This window comes from Vespa crabro, chromosome 14 (assembly GCF_910589235.1).
Source record: "Vespa crabro chromosome 14, iyVesCrab1.2, whole genome shotgun sequence".
Lineage (NCBI taxonomy): Eukaryota > Metazoa > Arthropoda > Insecta > Hymenoptera > Vespidae > Vespa > Vespa crabro.
Genome location: NC_060968.1, coordinates 4,310,160 through 4,334,733, shown reverse-complemented (window position 1 = coordinate 4,334,733; position 24,574 = coordinate 4,310,160). Strand labels below are relative to the sequence as shown.

General features: G+C 27.0%; 3 protein-coding genes across 17 annotated transcripts in view; 1 reads left to right on the top strand and 2 right to left on the bottom strand.

The window, feature by feature from the left end:
• Positions 1-2,323, bottom strand: part of LOC124429242 (syndecan-like) — a 28,884-nt gene extending 26,561 nt beyond the window's left edge. The window contains exon 1 of the mRNA XM_046974276.1: positions 2,062-2,323. Coding sequence (XP_046830232.1) covers positions 2,062-2,133 — 72 coding nt within the window. The 5' untranslated portion in view covers positions 2,134-2,323. The remainder of the gene's footprint in view (positions 1-2,061) is intronic.
• A 1,031-nt stretch (positions 2,324-3,354) lies between these two features.
• On the bottom strand, positions 3,355-23,397 carry LOC124429239. Of its 14 annotated transcripts, none has more exons than XM_046974259.1 (33): positions 22,954-23,397; positions 22,801-22,849; positions 22,556-22,736; positions 22,221-22,419; positions 21,893-22,085; positions 21,639-21,830; positions 21,422-21,524; positions 21,051-21,272; positions 20,713-20,954; positions 20,484-20,584; positions 20,224-20,411; positions 14,231-14,530; positions 13,402-13,912; positions 12,663-13,076; positions 12,364-12,480; positions 11,634-11,762; positions 11,285-11,413; positions 10,911-11,039; positions 10,555-10,668; positions 10,224-10,352; positions 9,744-9,881; positions 9,359-9,496; positions 8,939-9,058; positions 8,526-8,663; positions 8,248-8,343; positions 7,934-8,062; positions 7,656-7,739; positions 7,174-7,302; positions 6,916-7,044; positions 6,208-6,333; positions 5,570-5,882; positions 4,143-4,275; positions 3,355-4,006 (listed from the first exon to the last, which is right to left on the bottom strand). In XM_046974259.1, the coding sequence occupies exons 1-33, from the start codon at positions 23,114-23,116 to the stop codon at positions 3,863-3,865; spliced, it is 5,622 nt and encodes a 1,873-aa protein (XP_046830215.1). In that variant the 5' UTR covers positions 23,117-23,397; the 3' UTR covers positions 3,355-3,862. The 14 variants fall into 14 exon arrangements, with proteins under 14 accessions (XP_046830215.1, XP_046830216.1, XP_046830218.1 ...); XM_046974260.1 differs by having other exon boundaries at positions 9,744-9,878; XM_046974262.1 differs by having other exon boundaries at positions 20,224-20,405.
• On the top strand, positions 15,037-20,188 carry LOC124429241 (protein scarlet-like). 2 transcript variants are annotated; one of them, XM_046974274.1, is made up of 15 exons: positions 15,037-15,066; positions 16,246-16,354; positions 16,810-16,972; positions 17,071-17,119; positions 17,196-17,245; positions 17,403-17,536; positions 17,609-17,761; positions 17,892-18,130; positions 18,211-18,307; positions 18,379-18,627; positions 18,796-19,026; positions 19,152-19,287; positions 19,378-19,483; positions 19,596-19,696; positions 19,788-20,188. In XM_046974274.1, exons 3-15 carry the CDS (start codon positions 16,810-16,812, stop codon positions 19,967-19,969), a joined length of 1,890 nt encoding a protein of 629 aa, XP_046830230.1. In that variant the 5' UTR covers positions 15,037-15,066; positions 16,246-16,354; the 3' UTR covers positions 19,970-20,188. The 2 variants fall into 2 exon arrangements, with proteins under 2 accessions (XP_046830230.1, XP_046830231.1); XM_046974275.1 differs by lacking the exon at positions 15,037-15,066 and adding an exon at positions 15,663-15,729.
• Positions 23,398-24,574: the final 1,177 nt, after the last annotated feature.

Below are 24,574 nucleotides of genomic sequence, written 5' to 3'. Positions count from 1 at the left end.
TATCGTGATTCCATTTTTCTTTTACATATAAATGATTGCTATAATAATAATTAAAAATTAAAAATTAATAATAATAATAATAATAATAATAATAATAATAATAATAATAATAATAATAGCATAAAGAGTGCGAGAAAATTTGATTCCTTACGTTTGAATTTCTCGCCGAATTAAAATTATTTTCAGAGGGAAAACAAAAAGACAAAAAAAAAAAAGAAAAGAAAAAACGCACGTACACGGATATACACAGAGGATACAAACAAATCAAAATTGACGATAAATGAGAATATAATAATTGTATATAAAAATGAAATTGTTAGTTTTAAGATACCATATATGACATATAGCATCGTATCAAGATCAAAATTTTTTTGCTCATGCGATTGATTATTATAAAAATTCGTAGAATTTCTTCGTATAATGATATCGTACCAGTTTAATAACCCCAAATAAGGAGATTATCTTGCGAGAAACTCGTCGAGTATATCCGAGTTCTAATTTCAAAACAGTAGCACTTTCCAGGTTGCATCAACTACGTACAAGATGGTCATCGAGGTCGACTTGGTATATCTCTAATCAAGGTCGAGTTTCTCGTATATGTGAGAAACATCGTGTGTTATCTCTTATGATATAAATATAAAAGAAATAAATATCTCTTATAAGGATAACAAGGAATTAAAGACAGATAGTGGTTCGTATAAAGATGATCGTTAGCAAATTAACTTAGGACACGTAGTTTATTTTTTTTTCTTTTTCTTTTGTTATTTTTAATCAAAACGTGATTCTTCGTGTCCAATCATCATGAATAATATACGTGCATATCGTACATATACAATTACGATCGTGTATTTATCATTGTTTACTCGTTTATTTCGACCTCTACGTCACGTACTTCGCCGAACGTTATCAAAAATAAATAATAAAAAGGAATATGAGAATGGAAGTTACAAAAAAAAATAAAAAAAGAAAATCAAAATATAAAATACGAAATAAAGGATATATGAAATTAAGAAGAGATGAGAGAGAGAGAGAGAGAGAGAGAGAGAAAGGAGAGAAAAAGAAAGAGAGAGAGAGAGAGAGTGAGAAAGAGAGAAAAAGAAAGAGAGAGAGAGAGAGAGTGAGAAAGAGAGAAGAAGGTAGGGGGAAGAGGGAGAGAGAAAGGACGAGACGAGGATCGACGAAATGAGCCGAAGATCGGATCGTCGTCGGCCCCGTCGCCATTTTCTAACTCCCGTTTGGAGTCCGCGGCTTCTCCCTCAGGTAAAACGTAAGAGACCACACGCGCGTAACTCGTAAGAAATTCAAATGGGATAAAAAGAAAAGAAAAAAAAAAAGAGAGAATGAATATCAGAATGAGAATGAGAGAGAGAAAGAGAGGAAGAAAGATGCGTTACGCGCGTGCCAGTGTCAGCGTGCACACGAGACTCGTACCATCCAAAGCAAAGGATCGAGAGAGAGAGAGAGAGAGAGAGAGAGAGAGAGAGAAAGTGCCCCCACCCCTCACTTTAGGCCAGGCCAGGGCAACGTGCAAAGCAACGAAGAAATCGCGCGAGACGCCGAATATCTTATGGCTCTTTACACACACATATATATATATATATACATATATACATCTATCTATCTATCCTAAAAAGTGTATCCATAGTTTCTTAAGTAAATGTTTAAAACGTCTCTCTTTCTTCCATTTCTCTCCTTTCCCCTATCGTCCTATAAGTCCTTTGTCCTATAAGTTAGGATTTCGTCCTACGATAAGGGTAGGATTTCGATGTGACATTATCTATATAACGTATATATTAATAAGAATATTATTGGACTTTACGTAATATAGTTCGCGAAAATAAAACGAACGTTTAACGAATGAAATTGACAAAAAGGTATGATTGAAACAAGGGATGAGGGGGAAAAAAGAAAAAAGCTGAAATGACGTAAAAGAAATTATAATATTAGGAAAGAAAGTGGTATTAAAAGAAAAAAAAAGAAAAGAGAATGAGAGAAAGGGGAAGAGAGAGAGAGAAAGAGAGAGAGAGACAGAGAGAGAAAACGGTATGATCGTTCTCCTACCTCCGTAGCGGCGTTGCATTCCGTGAGAATGACGGCCGTGCTAACCAGAATCCACAATATCCTTCGTCTCATTTTTTCTATGTGTTTTCAAGTAGGCTCCTGTCGAGCCCGCAGCTGTAACGCCGTTTTCACGAGGACGAATAAAGTACGATTCGGAGCCGCCGCGTAAGTCGCAGCCAGAAAAAGGAAGCTACGAAAAGCCGAAGGGAGCAACAACGCGACACACACCACACTGATCGATGAATCGCGAGACACTGAGGGCGCGACGATCGATCCGCTTTCATCGTTCTCCGGTGATCGCCATTTTTAACGATTGGTGCGCCATCACGCGGCTCGCGTTAGTACTATTCTTCGCATTCCATGAGATCGTAGCGCCATCGCGATCTTTAATCGAAGCTACGAAACTGTCGATCATAGTAGTGCGGTAAATTCAAAGATTAATTTTTTTTATTTCAATTTTTCAAAAAACAAATATATATATATATACACATATATGTATGTAATGAAATTCAATTATTTATTTTTTAAATAAGAATTTTTAAGTATCTTCCTTCTTACATGACGTCGTATTTTTTTCTAAGTTTTGTAAAAATCTAAGATTTTCATTGATATCTCGATTGTATTCTTCGATTTTATTACGCATTATGTTAACCTCCTTTTGCAAGTTTTTAACTTCGTTTTGCGTTTTTCGTTTGATTATCTCTAATAATTCTTTATCCTGAATAATCGATAAAAAGATTATATAATATTCTCTCTCGATATTATCTATTATAATGGTCGTGGAAAAGAAATGTTTAAAAGCGTCGTTAATCATACGATATTGTTGTTTACCTTTTTGTAATAATATTCTGTTTCGTATGCTACATTTTCATCCAACAATTTATTATTCTTATATAAAGTATTGTTTTCTGTATTAAAATATCTATAATTGGCAAACAAATATTATTTCATTGATGTTGTAAAAGTAATTTTTTTTTTTCTAACCTTAATATATTATCGATTCCAATCATTAAATATATCTATTAGACAAATTATTAATTACCTATAAATTGGTGGACTTATTACTTTACCAATGTAACGAAACATATTAAATTAATTAAATTGATTATTTTACTTCGAACTTCAGATTTAAAATACAATAGACCATAAATAATTATATTTGAGGTATCAAAGAAATCTATGTTCGATTATTATCAACATTGAACTTATTAATCTTTCAGAAACAAATGAAATTTATTATATAGATTTAACAATTGTTTTCCATTTTGGATAAATTTCAAATATTTAAAAAGATTCTGCGTTATAATGGCTTTTATTTCAAATAATTACTGTGTCTGTTACATTATTTGTTACATTATTGTTTGAAAATTGAATATATTAGCATAATATTTGAAAATATATACAAATCTATTAAATATAGCAATTTTTTCAGACAAATCTGTTAACTATTGGTAACATACTGCCAAGATCATTTCTCTTAATATTCAATAATTATTGATAAAGCCAAGTTCATTAAAAATAATTAATAAAAACTATTGAATCTAGTATAGAAAAAAGAAGAAAATTCTTGATGTTCTAGTGATCATACTAAATCTTAACATCATTTATAAATATATACTTATATATATATATATATATATATATAATTATACACATTATGTATATAGTTGTGTATATTTCATACATAATTATATACATTATGTATAAAAATATAAGTATATATTTATATACATAAATCTATACATGATGTAATATTAGCTGTGTCCCTTTATAAAGCTTGTAAATATAGACGCCAATATATTTATTGTTCTTCAGGAGGATTATGTATTTCACTCATTCTTGCATTATGACGTTCAATAGCTTCTTGATGACGGCGGATTTGTTCCTCATGAAAAGCAATTTCGTCGCGAATACCTTCTCTCAACTTTCTTATCTGTTCCCTTTGCTAAAATAAGGAGAAACGACAATTTATTTATTTTTTTTTTTTTTTAACGTACAAATCTGGCAAACAAATCTATCATAATACAATATTGGAATGTTCTTAAGAACATATCAGATGGAACTTCCATTGTTTAACAGACCTGATTATAAAAGAATTGTTCTTCATGAGCAATTTCCATTTGTCCAAAAGCCCCTCCAGCTGCTCGGATAGAACCAGCACCGCCAGTGCCTCTGTTTGCACCAGAACCAGGGTCGCCAGTCATTCTCGCTTGACTGCAATCAAATATTTTGTATAATCTTTTATTTTGAATCTTGAAAATGTATCCACAATAATATCGTAAGGATACGAATCAACAACCATTCTTATTTAATAACTTAATCACATAGAACTTAGTTGTTTATTAGGTACAACTATGACTTAATAGTAAGAATTAATTGTCATCAAAAAGAAAATAGAAATACCTGAAGAGAAGTAGTAAATATTTTTTACTACAATGTTAAAAATAAATTAAAAATCTATAGTTGGACCAAATTCAATCTTTAATTAGATTCAAAGTTATTTAAATAGAAAAGTAGAAGCATAGACAAACATTTGGCAATAAACATACTCATAAATATAGATTAGAATGTGACAAAGAAACATTTGAGAGTAAACATATTCTTATATATAAATTACAATGTCACAAACAAAAACATTTGATAATAAACATATTCCTAAAATTAAATCACAATGTCACAAATATAAACATTTGATAATAAACATATTTCTAAATATAGGTTACAATGTCACAAACACATTTAAGGTCAAATGGAATTTTTCTCTTCCTATATACATACACACACACACACACACACACACATCGCATATATACATTACATAATATTTCATTATTAGGTAAAATCATTTCATTTACGTCGAGGGAAGTAAGAAAATAATATGGAAATTATTTAAAAAATAATGGTTCTGAAGGTTATGAGTACATGCACGTTAACGAAAAAGAAAAAGGAAAAATTTCTTTTCGAACTATTCGAAAAAATATTTTTAACAAAATAAATAATTATTAGATATTATTTAAGAAATATTTTTTTTATATACCTGGAAGCAGAAATATTCCGCGAAAGTGTAGTAATGATTCGTTGCATATTTAACAATGTTCTTACTTTTAAATTAATACTTGACAAATATTACGTCTGACTTATCTCAACGCGTATTACTTCTCGTTTGCACTATCGAACAATTCCTCAAAACAAATCGATTTTAATGAAATGAAACCTTGCGGGAAAAATTTTCATTACTTTCTAGTGATTAGTTCAAAAAATGCCCGACGGCGGCGCTGAACGTACCGGCAAACATTTATTCATTCTATCTATATATACATCCTTACTCTGGTTAATCTATATATGTATATACACACACACATACATCCGTACACACATGTATATATACACATAAATATAATGCGTATTTTTATTTTCATATCGTTACTCTGTTATTAAGAATAAAAATAAAGGAGATAAAAAAAAAAGAAGAAAAAAGAAAGAAAAAGAAAAAAGAAAAAGAGTTAACCTTTTGTAATCGGATATATTCATCTCGACCATCATCTCCTTCAGTTCCGCCATTTTATATTCGCTCAAAGCAACTCGTTTTCGCATTTGTATCGTTTCGAGATTGCTTTCCATTCGTTGAATATGAATTTGATTTTCTAGAAGTTCGGTCTCTAATAAAAATATTTCGCTCTCCTGGGCTCTCAATACATTTAATCTTCTTAAATGTTCTTCCTCGGCGAAAATTTGTTCCGTGAATTGTTGGGAACGATAATCAGTTCTTACAAAATGATCATCTTCTCTTATATCGGTCTCCCTTCTTTTATTAAAACGTACTGAAAAAAGAAAAAGGAAAAAGAAAAAAAAAGAAAAGAAAATGCAAATATAAAATAAGAAAGAAAAATAAAAAGAAAAACACACACACACACACACATATATATATATATATATATATATATATATATATATATATATATATGTAAGGAAACAAAGGAAAGTATAAAAATAAAAGATAAGAAAATGAAAAATGAAAAACAAATATGGAGTAACAATATATGAGAAATGTTATATGTCTATGTTTTATGTGTAAGTGATTATTGTTACTATTACCATTAATATTACTATCATTATTATTATTATTATTATTATTATTATTATTACCATCATGTCGGCCTGTTTCGGCCCTCGTCGATGATCTTGAATCAGTAGAACTACTAGTTTGTCTCATAGGTGATCTTTCCCTTATATCAGGTTCTCTTATTCTAACATGTTTATCCGAGAAAAGTACTTAAAGAAAAAAAGAAAAAATTAAACAAAAAAACAAATAAAACAATAAAAGGAATGTCGATATACGAGAAATATGCATATATTGTATGTACGTGTGTACGTATACTGCATCGTCATCGAAGAGAATGATCACCAATGATACATCATTCGTACAGTTTTAAAGCAACAAATTTGAGGAATGGATGATGTCATCGCGAGAACTATTCGATATTCCATAGCGTACGTTTACGTTATTATTATTATTATTATTATTATTATCATCATTATCATCAACCCCATAACAAAGACAAAAATCTACTCGCTGTAAATGGTAATAGATTTGCATCGACATAAAGTAAGGGGTACAAGTAAAAATATTCGACATCTCGTTGCACGTGATCAGTTTGAACCAAACGAAATATTCTTGGTAGTTTTCTCTCTCTCACTATCTCTCTATTTCTATCTCTCTATTTCTATATCTCTATTTTTATCTCTCTATTTCTATCACTATGTCTATCTCTTTCTATCTCTCCATCCCTCTGTAAAACGCGGTATACGTACTTATTTATTTATTAAGTAAGTTAAGATTATCATTATTATTACCACGATGTTGAGTTGATAAGTTCCTCGACGATGATCTTATTTCGGATTCATTTATGGACGATCTTATATTTCTTTCTCTTATAGAAGGTTCCATCATTCTAGTCCACGATTCCGAATAATATGGTTGTACTTGAATGAAAAAAAAAGAAGAAAAAGAAAAAAATAGATGTATCAAATAAAAATAATAATAATGTGTACGTACTTATATATATATATATATATATATATTTTTTTTTTTAAAGGGATTATTATTATTACCATCTGGTAAGTTTGATAAGAGCCTTCGTGCTGGTTTTACTTCGATTTCATTATCGGTCCTTCTGATTCCTCTATTCCAAGTAGGAGATTCTCTTATTCTAATCCACGAATCCGGATAGTACGGTTGTACTTGAAATAAAAAGTAAAAGAAAAGAAAAAAAGAATGAAATAAAAAAAGTATCAAAATAATAATTAAAAAAAAAATTAGGATAAAATAAAATAAAATAAAAAGAGAACAAATTAGAACAAACGTGAAGGGAAGTAATCTGTATAATAGAAATGCATTAGTTAAGATATTAACTAATTTAACTTTGTTAAGGGATTATTATTATTATTATTATTATTATTATTATTATTATTATTATTATTATTATTATTATTATTATTATTATTATTATTATTATTATTATTATTATTATTATTATTATTATTATTATTATTATTATTATTATTATTATTATTATTATTATTATTATTATTACCACGAGGTGGGCTCACTAATTTCCTTGCTGATGAAGGTCCTGGTCTTACTTCTATATTACTATCGATTGTTCTCGCAGGAATATCTATTTCATATCAAAAAAGTAAATATAAAAATAAAGCAAGGAAGAAAAAGAAAAAAAAAAACGCGCGTACACACACACACACACACACACACGTGAAACAGAAAAAAACGTGAAAATCAATTAGTATAAAAGGGGGTTATATGTGTATGTATACACGTATGTATTTACTTTGTAAAAAGGATAATTATTATTACCACGAGGTAACCTTGGTAAAGCCCTTGGTGCTGGTCTAATATCACTATCGGCCGGTTTCATAAATACATCTGATTCCCTTATAATAGACTTTCTTGTTCTAGGCAGTGGTATCGGGTGATACGATTGTACTTGATAATGGAAAAAAAAAGAACAAAAAAAAAAAAAAAAAGAAAAACCGAAAAAAAAAAAAAGAAATAGAAACAAACGTGAAAGAACAATCGATATAAGAGAAACGCATGAGTTTCCGTATGTATGTACTTTATAGAGAGATTATTATTATAATTATTATTATTATTATTATTATTATTATTACCATGAGGAGGGCTTGATAAGGACCTCCTTGATTCTTTTTTTTCCCTTATAAGAGATTCTTTTATCCTAAGCCATGATTCGGGATAATACGGTTGTACTTAATAAAAACCAAAAGAAAAAAAAAAAAAAAAAAAAAAAAAAAAAAAAAGAAAAGTATAGAACCAAGGGTGACAGAACCATTTGATAAACATGGTGAGTGTACTTTGTAAGAGATTATTATTATTATTATTATTATTATTATTATTATTATTATTATTATTATTATCTGTTTTTTTTTACCACTAGTTCGAGTAGATAAACTTTTCTTTGGTACTCTTTGAACTTTTTCAGCTACAATACGGGCCGAATCCATAGGAATTGCTTCTATCGATCCATCGGGTGCTCTTATTGTAATCCATGCTTCGGAAACGCATGAATCTATTTAAAAAGAAAAATATATAAATAAATAAACACACATATTTATATATATATATATATATCATTATATATATATATGTATATATACATATATATCATTTCTGTCTCTTTATATATATATAAAGAGACAGAAATGAAAGAAAATGTATGAGCGAGAAAGGGGAAAATAAAAATAAATGAAGAAAATAAAATCGATGCACAACGAATGTTAGTGTGTGCGCATTTCATATAAGCGATTATTATTATTATTATTATTATTAGTTATTAGTTATTACCATCAGAGTAATAAATTGATTCTGTTCTTGATGCTGTGGACGTTGTTTTCTCTTCGGAACTATCGTCGCTCGTTTTTACATTAGATTCTTTATATTTAGCACATTTATCGGTGGGTTGTGCTTATATATATAAAAAAAAAAAAAAAAAAAAAGAGAAAAAAAAAGAAAAAAAAATAAAAGAAAAACAAGAAATAAGAAAAGAAAAGAAAAAGAAAAAAACAAAATAAACAAACGATCAAGTCAAAATGAAAATATATAAGTTAACAAAGAAAAAATAAAGATAAAAGAATGAGAAAAAAAAAACATAATAGAAACAAATGTGGATGAACAATTGGCATAGAAAGTGTGTGTATGCACTTTCCAATTATTATTATTAGAATTATATCATTATTATTAATATTATATTGTTAATATTATTACCATCAGTATACGAGGATGGGTCGATTCTGAATGTTCCTCTTACTTCTCTGATATGTTCGCTCGATTCTGAAGAATCTCCTGTCATTACATCGGTTTCACTTAATTCAATCCAGTTATCAGTGGGTTGAAACGGTTTTACTTAAAAAAAAAAAAAAAAAAAAAAAAAAACAAGATTAAAAAATGAAAAAGCAGAAAAAAGAAAAGATGAAAATATATAAGGTAGCAAAGAAGAATGAAGATAAAAGAATGAAAAAAAAAGAACAAAAAAAAAAGAACAAAAAAAAAAAGAAAAAAAATAGAAACAAGTTTGAACAAACGATTAGTATAAAAATTATGTATATGTAAGTAGTTTTTAAACGATTATTATTATTATTATTATTATTACCACCACTAAGCAGGGCTGGATGTATTTTCAATTCTTGTGATGTTCTTCTTTCTCTTACATTATCCTTCAATATTGATGAATCTTGTTCTTCTAAATCTTTTAATTTAATCCGTTTACTGGGGGAATGGAACACTGCTACTTCAAAAGTACAAAAAAAAAAAAAAAGAATTAAAGGGTAACAAGAATTTAAAAAATGAAATGTAGAGAAAAAAAAATGTATATATATATTACAAAGATAGAATTCTTTTTCAAAGAAATAAAATAAAAAAAAAAAAAAAAAAAAAAAAAGAAAGAAAAAAAAATCAAAAACTAAACGAAAGAAAAAATTAGAAATAAACGCGTAGAAAAAAACAATCGGTTTAAACCAGAAATCTATTAATGTATTTTTTAAGCCATTATTATTATTATTATTATTATTATTATTATTATTATTATTATTATTATTATTATTATTATTATTATGATTATTATTATTATTACCATCAGATTGGAATAATAGTTCGTTCCTCTGTATGGCACGGATTCTTCTTTCTTCTCCACTATCATCGCTCGTTGATTTATCAGTTTCTCTTAGTCTAATCCATCTTTCGCCGGGATAAAGTGAGCGTACTTCAAAATATAAAATAAAATTTAAGAAAAGAAAAAAATAGAGGAATAAAAACTGTAACAAAAAAAAAATAAAAGAAAAGGAGAAATAAAAGAAGAAGTAAAAGATAGAAGCCAATGCGAAAGAAAAAATCGATATACGTATTAGGTGAATAATTACTATCATTACTATTATTACTATTATTATTATTATTATTATTATTACCAAATTGTTGATTTGATTCGTTCCAATGTGTTCTTTGCATTTGTCTTGTTTCGTTATCATCTCTCGTTCTTATATCAGATTCTTTTATTTTATCGCTAGTTGAAAGGAATCGTGCTTGACAAGAAAAAGATAAAAAAATAAAAATATAAAAACGATTGAAAATACATATAAGGGAACAATGAAAAAACTGAAATAAAAAAGGAGGCAAGAAGAAAAAAAAAAAGAATAGAAAACACAGACGTAGAAGGACAATCTACAAAAAACGTGTACATATGTACTTCTTAAGTGATTATTATTATTACTATTATTATTATTATTATTATTATTATTATTATTATTATTATTATTATTATTACCATCAGATCGATAAACTGGTTCGTTCTCTAATAATATTGGCGATGTTTGTTTTTCGCCACTATCATCCATCGGTGCTACATTGGATTCTTTTAAATGTATCCATTTCTCGTTTGAATAAAACCATTGTCCTTGAAAGAAAAAGAAATTAAATAAATAAATAAATAAATAAATAGAAAATTAAAATGTAAAGAAAAAAAACAAAAAAAAAAGAAAAAAGAAAAGAACGAAAATGTATAAAAGAACAAAGGCAAAATAAAAGTGAAAGAATATAAAAAGTAAAAAATGAAGACAAATATGTAGGAAGAACAATCAATATACGAGAAATGTGTTTTAGTATTCTCTAAACAATTATTTTTAGTATTATTATTATTACTATTAGATTGATTAGTTGGTTCGGTTCTCAGTTGCGATTGCGTTCCTCTTTCTTCATTAGGATCATCAACCGTTGTCACATGAGATTCTTTTAATACAACCCACGTAATGTTGGAACTAGACAGTTGATCTTGCAAAAAAAAAAGGAAGATAGAAAAATAAAAATGTGAAAAGAAAACAAGAGACGATATGTGTCTAAGTACTCTCTAAACAATTATTATTATTACTATTATTATTATTGTTGTTATTATTATTATTATTATTATTATTATTATTATTATTATTATTATTATTACTACTACTATTATTATTATTATTATTATTATTATTATTATTATTATTATTATTACTATTAGATTGATCAGTTGGTTCGATCCTAGGTTGCGATTGCGCCCCTCTTTCTTCGTTAGGATTATCAACCATTGTTATCTGAGATTCTCTTAATACAACCCACGTAATGTTGGAACTAGACAGTTGATCTTGGAAAAAAAAAGGAAGATAGAAAAATAAAAATGTGAAAAGAAAAATAAAGACGATATGTAAGGAATCAAAGTAAAAGAGAAAGAAAAAGAAAAATAAAAGAAAGAAATGTAACAGAACTAATCGATAAATTAGACACGTGTTTAAGTACTTTCCAAGCAATTATTATTATTATTATTATTATTATTATAATTATTATTATTATTATTACCAGCAGTGTGATAAATTGGTTCACCCCATCGTACTGGTGCTTTTTTTTCTTTTCCTTTCATCGCTCGATTTTACTAAATCAGATTCTTTTATTTTAACCTGTTTCTCGCCGGGGTGAGACGGTTGTACTTGTAGAAAAAAAATTAGTAGAATGGAAATGATGATATGTGTAATGGAAACAAAGAGAGAGAGAGAGAGAGAGAGAGAGAGAGAGAAAGAGGAAGAGAAAGAGAGACAGAAAGAGAAAGAGAGAGAGAGAGAGAGAGAGAGAAGAATAAATGAAGAAAAAAAAAAATATAGAAACGAATTTGAAAGAATAATTGAGCGTACGAAAAATATATGTATTTTTTCAACGATTAATATTCTTATTATTATTATTATTATTATTACCAGTAGATCGACGTGGTTCGATTTTTAATTCGGCACACCTTGCTCTCTGGGGTGATCTTTCTTCGTTACTATCGTCAGACGTTCTTACATTAAATTCTTTCAGGTAACCCGATGCATCTTCATGGTGTAACGATTGTGTTTGAAAAGAAAAATCAGAAAAATGTAAATATAAGAAAAAATTATAATATCTAAGATATTATTATTATTATTATTATTAATATTAATATTATTATTATTATTATTATTACTATTATTATTATTACTATTATTATTATTATTATTATTATTATTATTATTACCATCAAATGGAGGTAGTTCGATATCTATTGGTTTGGTCCTTATTAGTTTGGCCCTCATTGGTTTGGCCCTCGATGGTTCGGCCCTCGATGGTTCGGCCCTTGATGTTTCAGTTTTCGATGGTTCGATATTCGATGGTTCGATTCTCGATGGTTCGATTCTCGATGGTTCTGTCCTCGATGGTTCGGTCCTTGATGATTCGGTTCTCGATGGTCCGGCCCCCGATGGTTCGATACTCGATGGTTCGGCCCTCGGTTGTCGGCTGCTCGATGGTGCAGTCCTCGATGGTTCGGTCCTCGATGTCTCTGGTCGATACATTTCTTTTTCGAACTCATCGGTCGCTCCTGTAAGATCTTCTCTCCTTAGATCAGATTGTATTAATCTTATCCATCTATCGTTGGGATTAAACGATGATACTTGAAAAAAAAGAAAAAATAAATAAAAAATTAAAATATAAAGAAGATAAAAAAAAGAAAGAGAAATAAAGAACAAAAAAAAAATATATATATATATATCTTATATATATATATATATATATATATATATATATATATATATATATATATATATATATATATATATATATAAGAATAATCGATATAAGAAATTATGTGTATGTACATTCTAAACGATTATTGTTGTTATTATTATTATTATTACTACTACTATTATTATTATTATTATTATTATTATTATTATTATTATTATTATTATTATTATTTATATTATCATTATGATTACCATTACGTAGATTTGACTCCCATGATTTGTTCATTAGTAATAGTCTTTCTGGTACTTGATCGATCGACAATGATCTTAGATCTGATAACAATGATCTTTTTGTTTCCATTCTCGAAATTCTACGGGCTTCGTTTTCTTCATCGGATAATAGTGTCAAATCTTCATATGTCATATAACTATTGACCGCAGGTTGGACCGATCTAGATCTATACGATGTATTGACTACAGGGGACATCGTTCTTGGAGGACTTAGGCTACGACTTCTTTCCGATATAGTGGAGGAAGACGAACTAGAAAAATTTGGATCGAACACGATATCGCTCATTCTTATTAAATTGTCCAATAATATATTAATCTCATTGGGAAATTCGAAACTGGATATGTATGCGGTATACTCGTTCGCATCATCGGACTCCCCCTGCTTCATCTTATGGGGCTTTAACAATTTCCAAATTTGCAAATTGAAATTCGATGGACGATAGCTCGTGTTACGTGGTAACTTTTTTTTGATCTGAAATATATTATATAGAGATTGTAGAGAGAAAAGAAAGTAGAAGAGGAAAAAAAAGAGAGAGAGAGAAATGAAAATAAAGAAAAGTTAATAAAAAGAAAAAAAGGAAAAAAAAAAGAAATGAAAGGAAGAGAAAAAAAGTAATTAAAAAGAAAAAGAAAGAAATATTTCCAAATTTTCCAATTGAAACGAAGGATGGATGTTTGAAAGTTTGTTTACAAAGATTGTTTCCTTTCTTTTTTTTTTTTTTTTTTTGTTCCTTTTTCAAACATTTTCGAACACACATATACACGTCTGTATATATTATTCTAACTTAACCTTCGATAGAAACGTATAAACATCGAGTTTTGCCAAACTCTTCAACTTTTCCCAACGTTCCTTAACGCAGTTTATGTCTCTCCTTTTTTTGTATTTTTTGTTTAAACGTTCTTCCACTTCTATCCATAATTGTGCCTTCGTTTCTGCACTGGATGTAGGGTGCATTATTTCGATACGATTCTTTATAAGGATGAATAAAAACATATCCTCTTCATCCGTCCAACATTCTTGGTTCGTTCGTGTAACATGTCCTGATGATGATGGCGACGGTAACGCTGGATCCATTTTGTCAAATAATAACTGGAAATAATTATAAAAGTATAATAATATAGAGACAATAGAACAAGTAAATTAATAATGATAATAATAATGATAATAATAATGATGATGGTGATGGTGATGATGATGATGATGATGATGAGAGAGAGACAAGCCCCCTTATGCAAAATAAATATAATAATAATAATAATAATAATAATAATAATAATAATAATAATAATAATAAATGTTTTCATACGTTAATGTTATAAAATATATCATAAACAATTTTCTAATTACAAGAGACACGAGACACGATAACGATTAAAACTGTACTATATATTAGGAACAACTAAACGTCGGTTATATTTGAAACGATATTAAATACGTATATATATATATATTCTCCTTCTAACTTAACAGAATCCTTTTTGTTTCCTTCCTGTTGTTTCGTGGAAATGAGAGATACGTGATGATTAAAGTGAGGATGAATATAAGAGAAATAGAGAAAGAGAGTGAGAGAGAGATAGAGAGAGAGAAAGAGTAAGAGAGAAAAAAAAATCTTTGGAAACGTAAACGTAAATATTATTTCGTTTAACCTTCGCTAACTATTATCGTGTAATCACAACAAATTGTCTAAATAATTTCTATCGTCTTATCATCATCACGATCTTCCATCTTTGTACCCTCTTCTGCCTTTCCCTAATCATTTTCTCCCTCTAATCATTCTCAACATCATTCTCTCTCATTGAACTCGAGAAATTGTACATGTTTTATCTAAAATCTTGCTCACTTGCAACATATTGCATTCTATATTCTATTTTATTATACAATAATATTCTATTCTATCCTATGTTATTATGTATTTAATTTCACGTCGAATTAGATTTAAACATTTAAAATATTTTTTAAACGACCTATCTATTCTTATCAAAGTTCTTTAATAAAAATTTATTATATCGACGAATTAATTAATATATTTTATTATTTAATATATTAATTAATATTAGTTATATATATTTATTTAATATTGATAAATATATTTTCGTTGGATCTAATCGACGATAATTCGATAATTCTTATTGAATTAAACACTATAATTAACTATAATTAAAATAATGATAATTACTTTTTTCTTTCTCCTTCCAAATTGACATACATATATGAAAATTAATATTGATAAATTTTTATTAAGATAATGAGAATACGTTTTTTTTCCAATCTAATCTGAGTCGTCTGAGGTAATTAGATCACAATAGAAATCTTTTAAAATTCCAATTTTCTATAAATATCAATTTAATTAGATCAAACGAGCAAACGAATGAACTGAAAAATCATTTAATAAAAATAAAACTAATTTATAATCCATGGATTACATATAACAAATGATTTACATATTAATTTCATGTTCTATTTATATACTTATATATTTTTCTACATTCGATTAATTTTCCACGTATCATAGAGCTACAAGTTTGTTGCATAACGTTTTACAGCCCACTAAGTTATAGATAACTCTCTCCTTCGTCTTTTTCCTTGCAATATCGCAAATTAGCTGGTGATCGTATTGGTATAATAAATACATAAGCGGTCTTGAAGTATACATTTGCCTTTTGATTATCCTTCTAACACGTTCGTCCTGTCTTTATAATTTTATAAGTCTTATCTTAAAAGTGAAATCATTGGAATAATCATCTTCATTGTGACGGACTTGTTCATCCTTCGTTTTTATTTATTTATTTATTTTAAATTTTTAGCTTCTTTTTTGTTTTCGAACAAAAAACAATCGGAAGTCAAAATTGAACAGGACATTTCATCAATTGATCTTTTATATTTTGCTGTTCGTTCAACGATTAGAACATTAAAGTAAGTCTTCTTCATTATTATTATTATCATCATCATCATCATCATAATTTCTTCATTATCATCGTCATCGTTGTCGTCATTGTCGTCGTTATCAGTTATCAGAAACGCCTATTCGTATTGAAATTATTTTCCTTATGTAAACCTCATTAGAATAGTTACGGAGATCACATAGCATTGATTAATATCATATCGAACCAGTACTTTACATAACTTCATAAGATTAATTTATTAGATTTTCTCAAGTGTACTAAATTCCTGAGAATTTTTATAAACATTTCTATTAATTACCTCGTAATTAAATCTTTTTTATAATTATTATACTACGTGCATTACGTATAAATCGCTACGAAACGTTCACATTTTATGTGAATTTTTTATTATGAATTGTCCTGTTTATATGTAGATCGAAAAACGAGTTTGATTTTGCATCAGCGTGAATAATTTTTTTTTTGCAGATGCAAACTAAAATCAAGTATTCGAGTACGTCAGAAAATCCTGAAAAAAACTTCAATTTGATGTGGAAAAATATATCTTTTGCCGTGAAAAAGAAAAATCAAAATTACTTAAGGAGTTTCCTCGGATTAGACAGATTCGAATATATTCGTATTTTGAATGGAGGTATTAACAATTTTAACAAATAATTAATAATAATAATAATAATAACAATAATAATAATATAATTTGTATCAATATATGTATATAAAATGTTTTTCTAGTAAATGGTATTGTTCAATCTGGAACATTGATGGCTATCATGGGTCCGAGGTAAGAATCAAGCAATCCTTAAGAATCTATTAAGATTGTTTTACAATAATGGAACAAAACAAATTGTATTTTATAGCGGAGCTGGAAAGACAACTCTCCTTGCGACGTTGAGCCAACGAATAGAAGGTTTTCATTATCTTTATAATTTATATTACAATATTTTATAAAAAGAAAAAGATACAACAACTTCCTTTATTATTATTACTATTATTATTATTATTATTATTATTATTATTATTATTGCCAATCTTACTATTATTATTATTATTACTATTGTCATTAGGCGAAATCGAGGGTGAAATTTTATTGAACGGGAGATCAATTAACAAGAAAGAAATGATTAAAATATCTGGTTATGTGCCTCAACAGGATCTTGTTGTTGAATCATTGACCGTTCAGGAACACATGGAATTTATGGTCAGTTTTGTTAAGAATTCTTGTTCGATCGGATTAACGCTATTATAAGAGATTCCTTATTTTTCGAATTAGGCATGTATGAGGATGGATCGAAGGTATCGTGCAGGTTTAAGAAAATTAAGAATATCTGCACTTTTGACGGAATTGACATTGATCAATTGTGTTAATTCTAAATTGTCAGCATTATCTGGCGGCGAAAAGAAGAGAGTGTCCTTGGCAGTGCAAGTAAGAAGAAGACTAATTTCAAACCTTTTGAAAATTAATTTTGAAAAATTTTTCTACACAAAGATATATATATATATATATATATATATCTTTTAAAAATCATTTTTATAAGAAATTTGTTTTGTCATAGTTATTGACAGAGCCCAGTATTCTCTTTTGCGATGAACCTACGACAGGTCTTGATAGTTATGCAACCATGACAGTAGTGAAAACTCTTCATGACGTTGCTACAAGGGGTAAAATAGTTATCTGTTCTATACATCAACCAGCTTCAGGTTTACTCGACATTTTTCATCAGCTTTTATTAATATCCGACAGTCGAGTTGCCTTTCAAGGCTCAATAACCGACGCCGCAAATTTCTTTGATAGGTATATCCTAAAAATAATATTATTTATATTATTATTTTTCTTTTTCTATATCATTTTCTTTTTCTATATCATTTTATTAGCCTAAATCTACACTGTCCACCAACTTACAATAATGCTGAGTTTTACGTGTCCCAATTATCTGTCAAACATGAGAACGAGGATGAGAATTCTAAGAAGGTAAAAACGATTGGTATTTATAAGAAATTAAGAAAAAGATTATGGATGAACACAGTTTCTATTCTAAACAGGTGAAATGGATCTGTGATCAATATGAAAAATCAATTTACGGAGAAAAAGTTTTATCTTTGATCAGAAATAATCACGAATATGTTAAAGATATTAATAATTTATCAATAATATTTTCGGACAATGTATTATCGAAAAATGATTTTAAAAAGATCAGAACATTAACTCAAATCGAATGGTTACTTTGGCGAACTTACATCGATTACAAGAGAAATCTCTTTTCTATATTCCTACGATTTATATTTTATTTGGTAAGTTAAAAAATTAAAAAAAAAAAAAAAAATAAATAAATAAATAAAGATCAATTTTATTATTATTATTAATTTTTATCATTTTCTTTTTTAATTTTACGATTTATAAATTGTTTCAATTTATCATTTTTACTGATTATTAAAATTTAAAGGATATCAATATGAAAGTTTATAGGTATTTTTATATCTTTACCATACATAAACGTAAACAAGGAAGTTGATCAAAGTAGTATACAAAATATGCAAGGTCTCTATTACCTAATCGTAGTGGAAACAATATTCATGTTTAATTACGCCAATTTTTATACATTCCCAAGTGAAATGCCATTACTTTTGCGTGAAATCGCAGCGAGCTTGTACGATCCAACATCATATTACATCAGTAAAGTTCTAATTATGGTAATTCATTAAAAATAATAATAATAATTAATTCATTGTAAAAAGAATATATATATATATATATATATATATATATATATATATCAAATTAACAAAGTCATCATTGAGATTTATAAATTATTCAGATTCCAGGTACCATATTTCAACCATTTTTATATGCCGGAATGATTTATCTTATCACCGGACTGAAAGATGGATTATTTGATTTTTTTTATTTCATTATACCAATTATTTTCTGTGCCTTTGCTGCTTCCGCTTTTGGTATATATTTATTATAATTATATTATCTAGATTTATTTTATGTAAAGCGAAATAATAGGACTCAATTGTTTTTCTCTATAATCTCAACAGGACTCTTGATGTCAGCATCCTTTAATTCAATAGAGACAGCTTCTTTGGTATCCGTACCAATCGATTTCCTAAATCTCTTGTATTCTGGCATCTTCTTACATCTTGGGTCAGTACAATTATTACTATTATTATTATTATTATTATTATTATTATTATTGATATTATTGTTGCTTTCACAATTTACGAAATTTTTGTTATATTTTTCCAATTTTTTTTAGAAATTTATCACCACTAATATCATGGTTAAAATATTTATCAATATTTTATTATGGTTTGGAAGCTGTTTCTTTGGTGCAATGGAAAAAAATTGATCACATAGGTATATATTAAATGAAGTTTTTTTTTCTAATATATATACACATATATATAATATTGTTTATTAATTATCTTTTTTTTTATTTTTCTTTAAGATTGTTCATCAGATCCAGAAATATCTTGCATCTCTACTGGGTTAAAAGTTCTTGATAAATATGGTTACATAATCGATCATTATTACATAGATTTATTAGGTCTTTTAATAATATGTCTTGTCTGTCATTTTGTCAGTTTTTTGATACTTCGTTGTAAAAGTCAAAAGGCACCGGTTTATTAGAAATTATATATATACGAATATATATATATATATATCATCGTTGTGAATTATTTATAATATAACATAAAATAATAATAACAATTATACAGAGGGAAGAATAAAATTAATGCATAACTTGATCTTTACAATTGCCTACCTAATCAACAAATTAATTCTAATCGTAAAATTTATACCAATTACATCATATTTGACTAATACTAGTTATCTTACTTCTTCTAATATGTCTAGTTTTTTTTCTAAGATAAAAGACTTACTCTTCTGGTTCTTTTAACTCCAAAGTATCCAACGATAGACATGACGATTGTTAAGATTATCATTCCACATAAATCCAAGATAAAGTTGGACCCATTATAACCATACTCATATAAAACTTCCGTTCCATTTTCTAAACATGGTAATCCTTCGCCTAGTTCACAATCTAAAATATCACGTTTACCTTCCTCTAATCTTCGTTATCATCATTACACAAAGGAAAAAGAAAAAAAAAAAAAGTAATACATAAAAAATTTCTTACCAATTTTATCAACGTGAGACCAATAAATTATTGAGAGACATTCGTTGATGTAATAAAATATTGACAAATATTTTATATATCTCAAATAAGTTGGTAAACTTCTGAATAAAAAAATAAAAAGAAAAAAAAAAAAGTAATAATTCGTTACAATTTATATCGTCTTTCAAAGAGTATTTAATTTTTCTCACACATTATTATTAATTATCAATTAATCAATCCATGAACTCACCTCAGATTATAAAATATACCGGCGGTTAAAAGAAAAATCATATCGATTGGTACCATAATTATTGTCGTTAAATTAATATTCATTGTCCAACTTGACATCATCATACCATAAGCAGTACCACAAATAGCACCTAATGTCGTTGAAAGACAATAATATAAAATATCGTTCCAATAAATGTTATTATGCAATGTCAAAACTATTGACAATGTAAACATAAAGGATTTCATTATAGATTTTGGTATCTGAAAATATAATTTCAATATGTATATATAAATATGAATTTTTATAAAGACAAATAAATTATATAAAATTATGATATAATATTTTTATAATGTTACCAATCCAATAAAAGTAGCAATGTAATAAACACCTGGACCATAGATTGAAGTTTCACGAAGATAATTAATTATATCTGATGGTAATTCGTATATTACTGAATAAGCAACTGTAAATATTATTTCAGACGTCATCATGTATAATGCTCCTCTAACATTTTGCATTCCTTTCTGCGTATTAGTATTATTACCATAAAAAAATAGACTTACAGCGATCATAGATATCTAAAAAAAAAAAAAAAAAAAATAATAATAATAATAATAATTTTAATAATAATAATAATAGTAATTATTATTATTATTATTAAAAAATTAACAAAGATAAATTTTTATGGAAAATCTAATTTTTTGTTTTCGATTTTTTTTTTTGTTACCAAGAAAGATATCCACGATAAATTATCAGAAAAAAATGTCCTCTTCTTTTTTTTATAAATTCTCCAAAGTAACCAAAAAAGTTGTTTCAATTGTCCTGGTTTGCTATAAAATAAAAAAAAAAAAAAAAGGAAAAAAGAAAAAAGAAAATCAAAAAAGAAATCAAATCTTTCGAGGAAGAAATTTTTAAAATAAAAAAAATCGACGCGTTCTTATTACTTGCATAAATTCGTTTGTATATTTTCTTTAGAATCTTTCTCAATGGCAGGTAATTTGTAATAAGACGATTGTAAAAATGCTTCGGATATTTTTAAAGATTGTTCTTCGGTCGATTTCATTGGATCATGTTGAGACAAAATACTTATGTGATATTCCGATTGATCTATACCAGCTGGACATCTGAATCCTAGACTATTAAAATAAAAAATGCCAATAAACATTATTATTGTTAATTAAAAAAAGAAAATTAATACCTTTCGAAAAACGGCTTGACATCTTCAATACTACCAGAAAAAACATTTCTACCATCAGCCAATAAAACAATATGTGTAAACAAATTATACATTGCCATTCCTGGCTGATGAATAGTGCAAATGACCAAAGTATCCTTAATTGATATTAATTTTAACATTTCTATAATGTTCATTGCTGTGAGACTATCAAGATCTATATATATATATATATTATTATATATGTGTGTGTGTATGTGTGCGTGTGTTAAAAAGATTCACTTATTATTAATTATACACGTTCTAAATTATATCAAAATATTTTAAATAATATATTTAAAATATTAATTACCTGTTGTAGGCTCATCTAAAAAAATAATTTTAGGTCTAGCAACTAATTCCGAGATTAGAAATAATCGTTTCCTCTCGCCAGCTGACAACTTTGTTATTAAATTATTTTTACATTCATGTAATCCAAATTCATTTAAAAGTTTGTCAGTTCTATCACTTCTTTCACGATAACTCTTGTTTTTATCCATTTTTAGTGCACACTGTAAATATTATTAAAAAGTAGAAAAAAAAAATCTAAGCTTTTCTATTATTTAACTTCTTCGACATTTAACAAAAGTTTAAACAAATGTATATATATGCATATATATATATATATATATATATATGTATATATACCATAAACAAAAGATGTTCTCTAGATGTAAGATCAACAGACATTGCATTACATTGATCCATGTAACTCGAAATTTGTGACATAATAATATCGGAAACATCTAATCCATTAATTCTGATACTACCACAAGTCGGTTGAATTTTTTTTGCAATCGTACTTAACAAAGTAGTCTTTCCGGCGCCACTATAATAAAACAATTGATTAACGATCTAAATAACATTGATTTTCTAAATCTAATCTTACATACCTTGGTCCCATTATAGCAATCATGTTATTACTTTCTGCATAACCGGACACTGCAATTAATTGATTATTAAACGAACTTAATGAACAAATAATTTGTCAATTAACATTTTTAATTGTAAAATTAACGGAAAAAAAATTTCTAATTCACAATTACCTTTCTTTAATAATTCTAATTTTCTAATACGCGATCCACTTCTAATATCAGACCAAACAGATTGTAGGAAAGTTTGTTTGTGATCATTTACGCTAACCGTCACATTTTCCCATGACAATGTAATCTTTTTTCGATTATTTTCTTTATCAACAACCAAGTCCATGACGGAAAATAATTTACCATTCAAGAGAGTTACTGATTTAAACTGACAATTAGAATTTTCTAAACGACAAAAGAATCTGAACACATTTTAAATCATTCTTATCATTGTTATCAGTTTCTAAACAAAATTCTTTGTCTATTTTGCTTTTACTTTCATTTTTTTTTTTTTTACTTTTCGTGATCGTTGACACTATAAATGTTATCTTTACGACCAAGTAGATTAAAATTTATTAATTATTATACTTAATAATGAAAAGTACTTTAAAACGTAGGAAACGAAGCACACTTTTCAATTATTTATATTTTAATATTATTTCATCGAAAGTCCAAACTTAAATTTTCTGTATATATATATATATATATATGTGTGTGTGTGTGTGTGTGTGTATGTTGTTTTACTATATATATAATTTTCTTCAAAAAGAAAGGAAAACGAATTTGATATATAATTAAATTAAATATTAATCTATCTATATCTGAAATATGTTAATATATATATATAATAATTTTATGCGTATATATATATATATATATATAATATGACAGAGGAAGATCGCATATTTATGTTTTCACAAGCACACTACGCGCGCGCACACACAACACACATGTTTATATTTACTTTTAATATTTATAGTATATACATATATATTATAAATATACATATATATATATATATATATATATATATTATAAATATGTATATATATGATTGTATATGAGATTAAAAACATATATATTGTAGATCGATAATTATTATATAATAATAGCAATGTTAACTTAACGCATGCAATATGTTTTATTATTGACGTCTAAGGACTAATATTGTTCTCATGATTTATTTATGTAAATACGTATGTATATTATATATGTATTAATTTTTTTTTTATTTTTTTTTCTGTTTTTTTTTCTTTTTTTTTCTTAATTTTTTTTTTTTTGAATAGGCTTGCTTGCTTGCTCGTTAGGTATAAAAGTGCAAATGATTATGAGCAAAGATTAGTCGTTCGATTCGGTAAAAAGTTTTCGTAACATGTAAAATACGCATTATTTACAATACTATATAATAATAATAATAATAATAATAATAATAATAATAATAATAATAATAATAATAATAATAATAATAATAATGATAATAACAACAATAGCATAATAATATTAATGTATATATGTATATATTAGAAAGATAAAAGAGAAATCTACTTTATCTACAAAAAAAAATCCCATGAAGCAATACAGCTCCGAAAGTATGCCAAAGGATTTTCTTTTAAATATATTATATACTTCTGAAATAATTGATTATATGATTGATTATTTGTATAGTTAATTAATAAATTAATTAATTGTTGATCTTAGACACACAAACACACATACACAAATACATACACACACACACACATACACACACAGCCCAGGACGAAGCGCATTTCTTCGTTTGTACGTTACAACAGTTAAATGATAC